This window comes from Electrophorus electricus, chromosome 12 (assembly GCF_013358815.1).
Source record: "Electrophorus electricus isolate fEleEle1 chromosome 12, fEleEle1.pri, whole genome shotgun sequence".
In the NCBI taxonomy this organism is placed as follows: Eukaryota; Metazoa; Chordata; class Actinopteri; order Gymnotiformes; family Gymnotidae; genus Electrophorus; species Electrophorus electricus.
The window spans coordinates 12,273,881-12,289,546 of NC_049546.1; the positions used below are offsets into that span (position 1 = coordinate 12,273,881).

The window sequence follows — 15,666 nt, forward strand, 5'->3', positions numbered from 1 at the left end:
TCTGTGCTGGAGGCAGTATGTGTGAGGTAAGGACATCCAAATACTGAGCCAGGCAGACATTTCAGAATACTGCCAAAATCACTTAGCCTGCTACCATTCCTGCTATCTCCCTCTCTTCCTCATTCTCTCTCTCTCTCTCTCTCTCTCTCTCTCTCTCTCTCTCTCTCTCTCTGTGTGTGTGTGTGTGTGTGTGTGTGCCTCTCTCTTTACTATTTACTCTTTCTTTTTCTAATTTACCTTCACTCTTTCTTACGTCTTCCATGCTCGCTCACACACATTTTCACAAAGGAAGACAACTAGGATATAATTATGTAATCTCTCTTTCATTTGCATGCATGAATACTCCTCCCGGCGTTTTCCACATATGCAGTGCACGGGAACGTGCGGGTACACACGCGCGCAGGCACGTGCAGGTGCACATGCGCATGTGCGCAACTAGGTCACGCTTGCATAACATTCTCCATCCTTATGTATATGTGCATAAGCATGGTGCTACATTCTGCCCTCAGACAGAGGCATATAAGAAAGAACACACAAACACACACATATACATACACACACACCGACACATGGACAGCCTTTCTGTCGCCATCTGAGTGCTGAAGGTTGGAGGCTTCAGGGGACAGCAAGAAGCAGTGGGGCTCTGCATTATTGAACACCAACTGCCAACTAACAAATGTGAAAATGCTCTTTTAAAGAAGTATGAGGACACTCATTTATAAATAAGCCATCTACTGTGGGCTCTGTGAGCAGTCACACTATACTGTATCTTTGTATGTGACTTAGAACAATACATGTTGTGTACACTTGTGTCATATTGAGTGTAGGTACTGTCATACAGTGTACTTTGTGAACACATTTGCTTGTACATATATGGTACTTGACAGACACTCTCACAGTATAGCAAAAGAATGTCAAAAAGAAAAAAAGAAAAAATGACATCGTTCAGGCTAGTCAGCAGCACCTCACCTATTAATGTGCTGACAAACCAATTAATACATTTTAGTTAAAGGAATCAATACCAGAAGCTGAAAAGTAACTCACCACGGAGGCGTTAAAATAAATAAATAAACAAATAAAAATAAATAATAAACTTTAGCTCTTGTCTCAATAGAAATTGATTTATGGTATACTTTTTTTCTTTCAAAAAGAGTTTAGAAAACAGTATTGTAAAAGACAGAGCAGAGCACATTTCTAGAACAAATGTATTTTGGATATTTCTAGTGAAGTATTGTCAGGTATCAGAAAAGTTCTGAGGCTATGCTAGGTTATCTTACCTGGGCATATACACACACACACACACACACACACAGTTTACAGACTCTGAACCAAGCAAGTGTTTTATTAACACATGACATTATTCATTCTACCACAACAGTAGTGGGTTACCTCCCACCCAAAACAAGCTCATCCTTTCCTCACTAAACTTATCTATTGCACTCAGTGCAAACAGTGCAGTTTTATCATTCTCCAACTGATATGTTGTATACATGTAGAAATGTGTTCCGAAGATCCTGGAAAAGAGGTTCTCTGAAACGTTCCATAAATAACCAGTCTGTCACTTTGGCTTGGCAAGCATAAGACAGTTGAGGGGAGAAAAAGAGAGAGGGACTCACCACATGGAGGATCTTGTTCTCGGTTTCATACACAGTACAGTCCTGCGGACGCATGCAACAGAGGAAGTCAGGCCTTTGCCTCTAACGGAAATGGAAAGGCGAGGGTGTGTCAAGTGAAATCGTTAACATTTGCGCAGCAGAGTCCCACCGGAGAGCTAGTGAGCGCCGTGATAAAGGGCAGCGCGGGAATCGATCCTGGGTTCAGCAGCCGTTGCAGGCATGTGCCATTTAGGCTGGAGCATACTGCCCAAGAACAGTTTGTTATGCAGGGCATAAGGTACAATGTGTGGCAGCAGCTGGAAACCAGTTGTCATGATGAATTTATCTCAATTGAGTTGAGTTCTCCAAAAAATATTCAGTTTGTACTTTAAGAGCTTGTTACACTTTAGTCTAGATCTCAGGTCTTGAAGGTATACCATAGCTAAGCATGCCAGCAGATGGCTTATATGACATTTGTCATTCTCTAATCACTGGTTGCATGGGGTTACATGAGGTTACATGTTAAAAGTGTTTGGTAGGCCATCCCAAAAACCCCATGCCATAAAGCCATCCCATACCCCATGCTCCCTGTGAGCTGTCTCATATTGAACAGCACCTCTCTCCAGTGTCTCTTCCCCAGTCATCACCCAAGAAGAGCCAATCAATAGTAATCAAGTTTAATGCAGGCTCATGAGCGTCACTACACAGGCTTGGTCATGAGCCTAAGGTAGGATGAACATATATCCTCTAATTCCCAGAAATCTCCTCCTTTTTGGGACCTACATATCTGTGCATACACTGTGGGGCAGCTTTTGCATTGCTTTAATCACTGTTATAGGTCCTGCCTGATCACATGACACATTTGGTCAATGATATTCACATCCTACATGCAACCATTTGTCAGGCTGCTTCTGAGCAGTGTGCGTTGATGCTTCACAGAAGTATATGGCCAGGGAAGATACATGACGTTTACCTTTTATGTGGTCTTGTGTACTGTGCCTTAACAAGACCTAAAAATGCCAAAACGCAGAGCTGATGGTGATGCTCTGAGTGGGTTTTTTTTTGGTTTTTTGCTATGGCCATTTTATCCCTGCACAGCATGTATATAACAAAATAGCTTGAAATAAATCTCATTGTGCTCACACCCCACCACCTACACTCCAATTAAATTATTTTTTGTCTTATAAGTCTAATAAAACAGATATTAAAAACAAATCTGACAGAATTATATACATGAAGCAGTCAGAGTTTGTGTGGAAATCTGTATTAGACTAGATTTCCACATGTGCCTTGATAACATGGCATTTTCGAATCTAAAACAGAATGATCTTCATCAGAATGATCATAACTACTGAAAAGTGTCTGGTGAAGTAGTGGGTTTTTATGGCAACTGATTTTCATTCACTCTATGACCATGAAAATAAATATTTTTTTTACTTCATATGTTTTGTTTTTTTTAATGTATATTATGTGTAAAGAACAGGTGAATGGAGAGGAATAATATTATCTTGTCATATAAGCTCTGAATGCAATTGTTATTGGTCCTGTAAGTTTAATAAACAAATTTGTTAAAAGTGGTTATATATGTGTGTTCAGCCTGCCTTCTCTTCTCCTTCTTCCATCTTTTTAAAAAACAAATTATGGTCATTATGGTGACCCAAAATATGGTCAATATGGAAACTCTAAACCTTGCACAGTTTGTCACAGACTTTAGCAATAACCAGTTTGGGTTAGAGAGAGAATTGTAAAAAAGAAAAATGAATTCAGGAAATGCTCCTTAGATAAGACACATCTAGAAACCACATTTGCAGAATGCACCGTCTATGTGTTGAGCCTAGAAATGGACAGGCAAAGTGAGTACTTGGTCAACATTTAATCAAACCTCACAAATTAAACTCCCTTTCCGTTACAAATGCCCAGCAGACAGACATCTGCATGCCTCATTACAGTCCCACACAAAGTGGCATTCCACGAGGTCCAGAGGACCTAAACCCAATGTGGCTGTTCCTGCCCTGAAAGCATTTATACAGCTTGGTGATCTCTCCTGTAGCAGGCATGTCAGCTTTGGCATTATAAGATGCGCTGCACCTAAAGGACTTCACCCAGGCAAAGCCCAGAAGCGCTGTATGACCAGACCCTATGAGAGCCTTTGGTTATGGAGTACAAGAAAATGAGACTTTTGGATCAGGCAAACTGAATCTGAATAGTAACAGATTCCTGGACTCCAGCCTATGTGCTGTGGTTCAGTGGGTGCCAATAAAGCCACAGGCTTTCTGTGCTCCTGCATGTACCATTATGTTGTCAGCAGTGGCTACAGAAACACTAACGCAATGAATAAACACTCATCTAGATAGTTAACCATCTAACAGTTGTGTCATGCTAACAGGCTATGATCTGCTATTTGCAAAGATCGTTTTAGGTAAAGTATTTTAGTGATTGTACATTCAGGGAATATGTTTCTGGTGACTATATTGTTCCTGTAGCTTACATGGAAGAACAAGTAGGTGAAAGTGCTAGCAACGCTAAGGCTATGGATTTGAGTCCCAGCAAGCACATACTGTCATGTCACCATGACAAATATGTGATTTGCTCTGAATAATAGCATCTGGTAAAGTCTGTAAATACAAGCACTGAAAGGGTAAAATACTTACTAGTTGCACTATTGTGGTTAACTCCAGGCACAGTTGAACAATGTTGTTTTTCAGTAACGAGTATTCACTCACACTGACAAAAGGGGACCTGTAGACAAAAAAAGAGAGGAAGAAAGTGGATTTATGACTGTTTCTTATTAATCTTATATAGCCTCACATAGGTTATTATTATTTCTTGTAATAAATCACAAACATAAAGCTACAACTTAAATCCACATTCATTCATTAAAACTCATTGAAAACAACTGGACTACTAATGTTTAATAGTTGTTAACTAGTACAGCTATGCACCTGTCAAGCCAGGCAAGCAGGTTTTTGGCAGCTCCAATGAGGTCGACCACTGAGGTGAGGAAGTCATTGGGTAGGCGCCGCGAGGCACGCCCATCATAATGGCCACTCCTGCGTCGGCCCATAATAAAGTTCTGTAGGTTCTTTGCTGAGGAGCTGAGCTTATGGGAAAGGGTCCGCAGATTTTCTGTTTCAAGCCCATAGTTCTGCAGTGAATCAGAAACAGAATGATAAATGGTCCAGAAAAAAAATTTCAATGTTAAATATATAATAAATATGTAAAACCGAGTGAGCGAGAGAGAGAGAGAGAGTGAGAGAGAGAGAGAGAGAGAGAGAGAGAGAGAGAGAGAGAGAGAGAGAGAGAAAGAGAGATTCAAAATTGTAGTAAAGTACACAGTGCTTCCAGAGAAACAGAACATTTCAGACAGAGGTCCTTCATCAGTTGTGCATGCATAGTGCTTCTGAATTAGTATTAGGAGGAGCCAGTATAAACTTTAAAAAGTAAAAAGGTTTATTCAGGAGCACGTTGCTTATACAGCTGATGAAGGACTTCTGTCCGAAACATTCTGTTTCTCTGGAAACTCTGTGAACTTTACTACAGTTTTGAATATCTCTACATCTCTTACTACAGTACACTGCAGTTACTCACCTGCAGTCTTCTTCAGATATGTTTAAATACCTCATATAAACCAGTCAGACTCTGTGTGTGTGTGTGTGTGTGTGTGTGTGTGTGTGTGTGTGTGTGTGTGTGTGTGTGTGTGTGTGTGTGTATATATATATATATATATATATATATATATATATATATATATATATATATATATATACATTTTCCCTCTGATAATATTTCTTGTCAGGGTGGGCTGATCTCACCCCCAGGCCACGAACAAGACCCAGGACCCCTCTGGCGCCTTGATGCTGAGTAACACAGCCATAATCAGTGTAGCTGATAACTTAACAAGCTGCCCTGGCTTTCTGACCCTTTTCCCTTATTTTAGTTGCCACAAAACCCACAGATTGGAATGTGGGATGCTCTTAATGGCCTGGTTATACTTCAACAAACTGTGACCATAAATTCTATCAAACCCAAACCCTTACCAGGACAACCAACTTTTCTCATCCCACAGAGATATATTCACAGATATATGTTTCTCTTTCCCACAGATTCACAAAGTAACAACTTGACATTTAACCTACTCTGATGTCAAATGATAATCTGCCAGTAATGTGTGGCTATTTTAATATAATCTCCAAATTGTAATGTTTGCCCGTATTATTTGATAAGTGTCTATTGTTTCATGATTCTGTTCATTACCTGTTCCTTATTAATTCACATTATTCATCCTGATCACTTCATTTGTATGTTACTTACCTCGTGTATTGTAAACAAATTGTTAACCACTCCTAATTGTGTTTACTAGAAATCTTATATTATACAATTATACAAAATATATGTCAGTAGTTTGTAACTTCTAGAAAATAGGAAAGCAATTAAGTTGAATATCCAATTGCTTCACCCATCCTAGGGTTTGTTTTACAAACTTCATTCTAAAGCCAGGTGGTAGAAATTGGTAGTAAATGTATGATTTTCCGTCATTTAAATGATTTTTGGTGGATCTTTTGTATTCCTGTATGTCCTGCAGGAATATTTTTCCCATATTTTTCCCACAATAACCTTGAGAACAAAGGCTATTGAATATGCATGAACCAAGGCGTGCCCTGTCCCCCAACATATACCTGACAGGTTCGACCTCCTTTTCAGTCTAGTACAAGGTGTGAAACAGAGGAAGATCCACGGAAGGGTGGTCTTCACCCCCTCCAACAGTGAGGCAAAATGAAGACTCAAATTTTTATTTTGAACTAAGTCAATAGCCTCTCACTAAGAGGTTAGAAAGACTCAAATCTCATGTTTGTTGGTTTGCTGATTTCTTATCATTGGCTTGTGTTTGTCAGAATTTGCTCATCACAGGTTATATCAGGTAACTCGCCTGGTTGTGTTGATTAAGACTGGAGTTCCATTGCGCAAATCTCATGCTTTGGAAAGGCACGAAAGACCTATGACTCCCTGTATGAGCCAGCTCCAGAGATCCAATCCCTTGGTCCAAGAAGCCTGGTCATTTCATCATCTTTCACCTTCATGGCACGTGCACTTTCGAACCAACAATGCCAGGTTAAAACAGACACACTCTCTCAGTGCTATAACAGTGGTTTATTTATTATTTATTAGCCACTTGGTCCTCCACAAATCTAGTGTGTGTTTATTTAATTGGTGATTTTGTTTGCTACATTTGGTCTAGACAATTGTTGAAGACAATTGTACAAATCAGTACTTCTAGTCATTACTAAAATCTTAATCAATTATTTTTATCTATGTTCTCCTATCTCTACTCAATAAACATACCTTAGTTATTAATCAAGAGTGATGTTCTAGTTTTTGGTAGGCAAGAAATAATCACGTTATCGAACTGGAGGACTTTCATGAGTTGAATTTTCCCTGCCCCAATTAACCTTATCAACTGTGACTGACAATGTATATAACATATATAACATATATAACATATATAAATATATCCCCCGCTAGTATCATTGAACATTGAACCTTTTTGCTGCATCCCTATTCAGTGACATACTGAATTGTATCATATTATCTCCATACTAGTAGATTTAGATGTGGAACCAAAACTCTTCGACCTTGTGCTAGGTGTGTGGTGAAGGCCTGCTGGTCTCATCCCTAAACCTGCAGTGTTCAGTCCTCAGTGTGACCTCAGCTCATTAATCAACACAGCCTTCATTAAGAGTTATCAGGCCATAATGAAACACACTGAGATAGCACATCTATCAGCAGCAGGTCAGCTCTGAGCCAACGTCATGCACAAGTTTGTGATAATGGGTAGACCATAGTGTTCTAGCACTGTGCAGATGACCACTTTTGGACAATTAATATAAAATGTGAAAGTTACGTTTTGTAAATGTTATAGTGTAAAATGTCCTTTCCATTGTATTGTTCAATTATAGTGTAGAATGTATATTCCATTGTCTTGTTTTAAGGAGTTCATAGTAATAGTATGTACAAACATCAAAGAAGCATTTATTCTAATTTATTTCATATTATCTGTGAGACTAATGCATTAGCCAATTAAACTCAGGGCTTATAGTAAAGTTATTAATTTTTTGGCATATTTTTCAGTCAATGCTATGAGTTATTCAGAAACTACTATGAAACTAATATGAGATATAAAATTTAGTTTTGCAGTTACAAGAATGAAGTGAGTCTGAAACCACCCATATTATCGAGCTGTCAAGTGTCATATCTGACAATACGGAATCTTGAATGCTGTCTTTTCATACCTTACAGTCTTACATGACCTTGCTCTCTCAAGTGCTTCCATTTAGGTTCAAGGTTCAAGGTTCAAAAGGCTTTAATGTCATTTCAGCTATATACAAGTACACAGCAAAAATGAAATAATGTTCCTCCAGGACCATAGTGCAACAGAATAGTTACATTTATCTCATGCTTTGTTCCAAAGCAACACACATTAACTATGTGGGAAATTCCCTGTGGAGAACAGTTACATTAAGTGGCCCAAGAGTGCAGCTGATGCATCAGAGCTGTTGAAGGATCTGGTTGCCTGTGTCCATATCACTTTAGTCATTAGAGTGTAAAAGCAGGACTGATCCCAGGTCAGCATTCTTACCCTGGACAGAGATTGATATGCACCTATATCTGCCGTTTACATTCCTACTACCTCCAGATGTAAAAAAAAAAAGGGAAGGATCTATAGCAGCTATTCAGTAGTGTTGATGTCTGCATGAAGGTTCTAGGCAAAGCAGTTGCTCAGAGATATGCACCCAAACATTTGGACACTGGCCCATAAGTGATGATCAGCCTGTGTGATTCACCATGTCATTGCAAGTAGTTTATTATCACTGGCAAATTTGATAAAGTATGTTGTTTCATGTTGCAGTGCAAACAAAGAGTGCTGTTCAGAATTGAGAGGGAGCACATTTCTTGCTCTTCCATTTGATATCTGCCTGCCAGCAAACCCAGTATCAAGCTGCAGATGGTGGTGGACAAGAATTCAGAAACCAGCTGGGAATGAAAACTTGTACTGGAGACAGAGCTACGTGTGTGAGTGTATATACGTGTGTGTGTGTGTGTACGTGTGTGTGTGTGTGTGTGTGTGTGTGTGTGTGTGTGTGCGTGTGTATGTGTGAGTGTTTCCTTATTTCCTTATGAATGTGTGGACAGTTGAGTGTGTGTCCAGATGATCAAGGGCACTGAGGAGTATTAGAGAGATGGTGTTACATGGTAAGCAAACTGCAGGGTCTCCAAGGAACCGGGAATGAGGTAACTGCCATGAGACACTGCCACCTCCAAACCACATCACAAGTGCAGAAAAGAAACATCACCCCAGGATTGAGTCATTAAGGCATCTTACCTTTCTATACCACTGGCATAGAAGATATGCAAGTCCTTTGAAGGCGCAATTGGACAATAGGCAGAAACAGTCAGAGCTTGAAAACACTGGTGAAAAAGGCATCTGGCTGTTCTGTGCAGGTTTTCATGGCACAGGATTTGCATACATTCTCTCTGTGGGCTTTTACACTGTTTAAAGTTTCATACCAGGGAATGGTAACACAAATTCCCTTGGTTTACAGAGAGCTTTGTGAACACAGTCTGTGTGCTCTACCTCCAACAGGCTGGCACATGCACAGGTGAATGGGAAGCCGTTTCCTAGTTTGTAAAAAAAAAAAAAAGAATATATATTCTTTTCTTGGTGAAAAGGAAAGACAGTTTTCACTGAAGAGCCATGAAGTAAATCTGTTCATCTTCAAGCAATCTAAGGCAGTTTTGCCACTGTCAGGGCTACATTTATATTCACTTGCTGTGACAGTAAATGAATAAATGTGGCAACCACTGGTGAAGACCGAGACACCCCACCCGTGGGTCCAGTGTGGTGTACGAAGAAGTGAAGCACTCTCAGAAGCACACACACTCTCGTTTGTCTCCTGTCCCATTAAGGAGAAGGCATGCCACATTAGAGAGAACCGGGGGAAGACAGCAAGCAGGCAAGGAACATCCCACAGACACACAGAGCCCCACTATGTGCTACCACCTTGGATGCCTGGAGCCATGTCCTATCAGACAGGCACCAGTGTTCACTGACAACCTGCCATGACAGAGAGATGGCTCTGCTTACTCTGGTGCTGTGCCACTGACAAGCACACCCACACCCACACACACACACACACACACACACACACACAGAAGTGGGATGGCAGTGAGGCAACTGGGAGTGTGCCCCAGGTTGATGAACCTGGTGTGAGGGGATGGTGTAGTCCAATGTGAGGACCCCTGATGGGGGGCATGGGTGTGGTCCTAAAGGAATAGGCGGTTGTGTGTAGAGGGACATGTGGACAGTGTCATGCACAGGGAACACTCCCTGGAGGTGAAAGCATTGTGATGGGAACTGCCCCCTCCAAAGGGGAGCATGCTGTGACTGAGACTGTCACTTAGAAAGGCTAAATGAGTGCTCTGGCGGGTGAGGCAAGGAGCTGGTGCTTTGGTCCAGTGGTCAGAGATCATGTTTAACTCCTGTCAGACCTGGGTTTGAGTCCTGGGTAGGGTGGCTGCCTTCAGTCTTTGTAGCACACACATACCTATTTCTTGTCAGTACATTAATGCTAGGTTTCATTTTCTCAAATCTGTTACGTAGACATAATAATTATTTATATTCAGTTGCACTAGATTCCATCATTAGGAAAATGGTTTGGTGTGGTGGGTATATTTTTGCCATTGTTGTATATTAATGAATGTTTCCTTATTCAACATTCTAATTTAATATTCACAATAAATATTTCAGTTTCATTTCAGTTTGTCAGCACTGTTTCATATACTGTCTGCAGAACATTTTCCTAATAAGTATAACAGGACAAGATACAGGAGAAGGAGGTTTTGCCTGTCAAGAAAGATGCAATGCTGCTGCTGGTGCGGAAAGTGCAAGAGGAACCTTGTTCATATCCACAACTGGGTCAGGGTTCTGCAGTCCAAGTAAGTATGTGTGCGTGTGTGTGTGTGTGTGTGTGTGTGTGTGTGTGTGCCTGCATGTGTGTGTGTATGTGAACAGTTAAGTCTAGCTAGCTAACATATCAATGTGGAATCAGGACGCATGCATATTAAAGCTCCAATCAATAATTAGTACACTGCCTGAAAGAAATGCCAGTAGGCATTTAAGAAATTCCCCTCCCAAACGCCTGAGCTTTCCCCAACATCCAGGGTCTGTTCGGCTTGTTGCCATGGTGACCATCCCTTGCCACGTTTAATTGCACCCAATATAGACATTAAAGCCCCTTATAATGCCATATTTGCCTGGTAAAAGCTGCTCTAGAATGGATGGGGTTTTGACCCTTTTTCATATTGATTTCCCCCCACATTTAGAGCAGCTCAACACAAAATAGCCAATGGAATCATGCGGCGCTGAGCACAGCTATCAAATCACAGTCTTATATAGTGAAGCATAACAGAAGACTCATTGATGTGGCATAAAGCTGCTTAGCCAGTGAACAATTATGTAATTATCACTAAAACCCTTTTCTCCATGCAGCCACAGGCTGGCCAGATATTATGGCCTCATCTAGATTACACCCATCACAGGAGCTCTGTACCCTGAACCCACTACTGTCATCCATGCTTGTCAGAGGCCAGACACCGCATATGCGCCTGCGCGCCACTCTGGTCGCGCCAGCCAGGTCGTGACAGCCAAGCCAAGCTGGCACAGGGATGCTCAGATGGTCTGAGCCAGAGAGCAGCACACAATGCACTGAGTGGGCACTAATCCACCAGCCGTGTGCGAAGCCGAGATAACAGGCATTCTCTCCATCACCACCCACCCCATTCCCTGAGCCCTGGCCCATACACACGCGCACACACACACACACACACACACGCACACACACACACACACACACACACACACACACACACACACACACACATGCACATACACACTCACACACATATAAACTCTCACACACATAGACTCATATTTACACACACACACACACACACACCTGAATGCCAGGGAGGAGAGTCAATAGCTACAATAGTGCTTCTCCGAAGTAGGGAGACACAGACTCAGAGGCCGGTACACAGCCGGGGGCGGAGTGTTAAAAGTCCTCTCTAACACTTCCTAATGCTCTAATCCCCGACAATGGCCAGCTCTGCCTGGCTTCTGCACACCTCTCTGGCCGAGTTCAGGGCAGGCCAGGTCTGCCCCACTCTCGGACACCTCTCTGGGAGAGTCCAGGGCAGGCTAGCTTTGCCTTGCTCCTGGACACCTGTCTGGGCGAGTCCAGGGCAGGCCAGCTCTGCCTGGCTCCCAGACACCTCTTTGTGTGAGTCCGTGGCAGGCCAGCTCTTCCCTGCCTCAGATTTTCTACACTGAATTTTTTTTAAAGAATTCAACACATATATTAGCCTATAAACAGTATAGCAAGTATTTTACAGATAGGGATATTGCAAGCCTGACCACCAAGGCATTAAACTGCATGTACTGCAAAGTAGTTTTTGCAATTACAAGATTCCATATTACCACCAACAACAATAATTTAAATATTTTCTTCTCATTTATTTCCTTGGATCAGTAGAGCCACAGCAAATTAAAATGACATAAGTAAAGCTTACTATGATTGAATATTATTATTTATAAAAGCAGGGTTTTTTTTCCTATACTTGTTTCGTCCATTTTTATCTCATACAGGTGGCTTTATGTCATCAATAGTCAGCTGGATGCTGAGATAATAGTATTTGCACTCCAAAAGTGCAGTCTAGAAAAATACCAGTAAAGGCAAGGCTTCCATTAAAAAAGAGACTTTGCCTTAATAATATTTAAGTGTGCCACTGTGCCAGCCAAATAACCTTGCTCTACTTCTAGAAGCTGCTACAGCAGTTGCTTTCAATGCATCAAATATCAGACCAGGGATCCACATATATATATATATATATATATATATATATATATATATATATATATATATATATATATATATATATATATATATATATATATATATATATATATATATATATAGCTGTATTGTGTCAGCAGATACTTAACAGCATTTTAAAAATGCCCACATTTAATAATACTTCCAACAATGACAAGTGAACGTCACTGGATTATGCTTCATGGCACGTGCATGTGCGCATGTGTTCCCTGCCGCTATGTCACATGCCTGCATTACGTCAGCTCCAGTGTCCTTCCTCTTTGAATGGCTGCATCTGTGTCTCTGTCTGTCTTTCACTCTCTCTCCATCTCTTGCTCGCTCTCTCTCCATCTCCCCTCGCTCCCTCCACAGCTGGCCTCGGCGCAGTCATTACTCATGTTTGCCAGGCTGCCAAAGTGATGCAATGCCAGTGCCAGGGCAGCCAGTGGCTCGCCACAGCACCCAGCACAGATGGGCGAGAGGCTGGGGTCCATGGAGCAGACATGGCAGCTACCTAAAAGCAGCCAGAGCGAAGCCCAGTTTCACCCCGGTCATGCGCGCAAGGGTTCACCTCGTTTAAAACATCAATGCTAGCTCATTGCCTTACGCGAATGTCCAACATTTAAAGGAATAAACAGGCAGTCCCTTGAGCAGCTGTGAATCAGAGCGGCCTGGAGTTAATGCCCAAGGTCCCCAGGGCAAATGTGACACTATGTGTTGTCCTACCCTTCCCCACTGGAGTCATGAGGGGACCTACTGTGCCCCTTACACACAGGGCTACGTAAGAGCCAAGCTGAAGTCTGAAGTAAATGACAGTGAGGAAAGGAAATTTGGGTGAAGATAAAGAGTTGTCTCACTCAGAAAGAGAGAGAGAGAGAGAGAGAGAGAGAGAGAGAGAGAGAGAGCGAGAGCGAGAGAGAGTGCAGTGTCCTTGATTGCGAACAGATGCATCCCCAATGACAAAAGCTCAGATCATGAATCATAGGCCTGCCTGTCCTCCTTCACTGCTTGTAAAGGCACTCCCCCTGCCTGAGGTGCCGAGGAGCACCGAAGCTTTGGCCTCCATCTCTAAGCAAGCGGTCATTACAGAAGCCCATGAAAACTTCTGTCTGACCCCGTTTCTGAAAGACCACATATCTTCTCACCTGTTTCTCTTTCCAGCCTAACGCTCCCATTCTGCCAGTGTGTTTTAGAACTGCTGCCACTCTTTGTTCTACTTTTGCTGTGTTGGGAGCAATACATGTTTATTATGTAATTACTATGCTAACTGAAGTAAACCAATCAAGATCACTTTTTTTTTAAGAAATCGAGATTTGGTTTGAGTAGGGTTGGCGGAAGGCATTTAAGCAGTGGCTTTCCACATGCCTGCCCATGTCATTTCCAGTTACCCATGGTTTCACTCTCATTGCTCCATTTCACATGGTGGCCCTCGAGGGCCAGTCCCAGTGGAGCTGGCTTCATTTCGCCACTACACTGAGCCGCGGGGCCGCTGACATCCGCGCTGATTCCTGTCAGTGACAGCCAGTGGCTAGCATGGAGCAAAATGTCTCCATTATCGTCCCCTCCATTGCATAGTCTAACGTGACTTTGACATTACTCAGGAGCTGCTGTTGTGTGTTTGGTCTTCATGCAGAACTTTATGCTCAGAGAAGGTAGGCTTCAGCACCACTCCTCTAATGCACCATGCTAGCCTTGTGACCTTTGTGGTAACGTGGAATGCTCTAATCAGGCAGCAGAGAGCCCAGCCTCATATCCAAGTCTCTGTGGGACGCAGTTTGTTTACTCAGCAGGCTCATTTGTACGCATTTTAAATTTTGCGCTTTTTTTTCTCTTGTGTGAATAACCTTTCAGATTATTGATATCTTATTCTGGTGTTTGCGCAAAGTTAGAAACTGCAGTGTGGGTGACAGTATAGTAAATAGCACTGATCAATACTATATGTACCAGCCACTTTGAAGCATACAATCGTCACACAAGTAATGACTTAGAGAAGCATGGTCATGTTTACATGTTTGTGTTGGCAATTAGAGGAAGGCGAGATGTCTAAAGGAGGGACAAAAGTAGCTTACAAGCGCACACAGGAGGTCCACAGCTTCCAGGATGAGCTCTTGGTGGCCTATGCGTGTGACACCGAGCTCCTCCAGCTCCTGGTGTGTGATGTGAAGAAGCTGCTCACCACTGATCTTCTCCCTCTCGAAGTTCTTAATGTACTGCTGCAGGCAGTCGTCCAGGCCTGGTGGACACATACATGTGCGCACACACACACGGATACATGCACCCACACACAGACGCATGTACCCACACAAACCCACACCGACACACACATACAGAGAAACACACACACATTCAGGGCTTAAGGATTCCCTAGTGGCACACAGATTGCTTCATGATACTTCTGTGCTTTTTTTGCTTTTTGTTTATCTGATGCATGGACATGTATGTGATGAAAAGTGCTTTTATATAAACGACCACTTTGTGCAGAGACCGTGAGTCCAAGTATGTAGTTCGCTATCACACACAAGCTCAAATCAACACCATCAGCAAAGATAGCCCTGAGCCAAAAAAAAGAAACTATCATTCTCTTTTCCTCCATTTCTGTTTCTAATAAAACTGCTATTACATCCTGTAGTAGTGTGGTGGTATTATTTTTAGATATGCAGTGCTCTACTAACTATTTCCGCTAATAGCGATTCTTTTTCTGAGAGGAAAAGGGAGAGACTCTGAGGGGCAGCATAGCAAAAATCCCAGCGGTGAATTAACAGCTGCAGTACTGAATTAACACCTATGGCTTTTGTTTATGTCCAACTGGAAACAATGTTAAGAGTTAACACAGCACTGGGGAGTGAGGGCTTGTGTAAACAGTAGCTAAATTAATTCCTTATTTCTCTCCTGCAAATCCCATAGCAGGTGTTCCTCCCAAAACTATAATATGATCATACAGTGACACCCAGGCATGCTAAATAAACCATTGGTCAGTAAACGCCTGTCTCTCTTTTCCCAACAGCGGAGGAAGCCCCTGCTGGAAATAGCGCTGGTGCCAGATGAGAATTGAGCCGGACACTGACAGGAACGGCAGTCTTACTGCATCAGCTGACCTTCCATCCTCACACGTGCCTGAAAAACTGGTTTTGGTGCCACTTGACCAA

The 15,666-nt window shown here is 42.2% G+C and overlaps 1 protein-coding gene across 4 annotated transcripts in view; it reads right to left on the reverse strand.

Annotated features, from left to right (window-relative positions):
- LOC113574201 (connector enhancer of kinase suppressor of ras 2-like) overlaps positions 1–15,666 on the reverse strand; it is a 53,423-nt gene that overhangs the window by 27,586 nt on the left and 10,171 nt on the right. For 3 of the 4 annotated variants that reach the window (XM_035532373.1, XM_035532371.1, XM_035532369.1), the window contains exons 2-5: positions 14,590–14,753; positions 4,538–4,740; positions 4,247–4,334; positions 1,617–1,697 (exon numbers count right to left, since the gene is read on the reverse strand). In XM_035532373.1, the coding sequence (XP_035388266.1) occupies positions 1,617–1,697; positions 4,247–4,334; positions 4,538–4,740; positions 14,590–14,753 (536 nt within the window). The remainder of the gene's footprint in view (positions 1–1,616; positions 1,698–4,246; positions 4,335–4,537; positions 4,741–14,589; positions 14,754–15,666) is intronic. The other variant, XM_035532372.1, reaches the window with a different exon arrangement.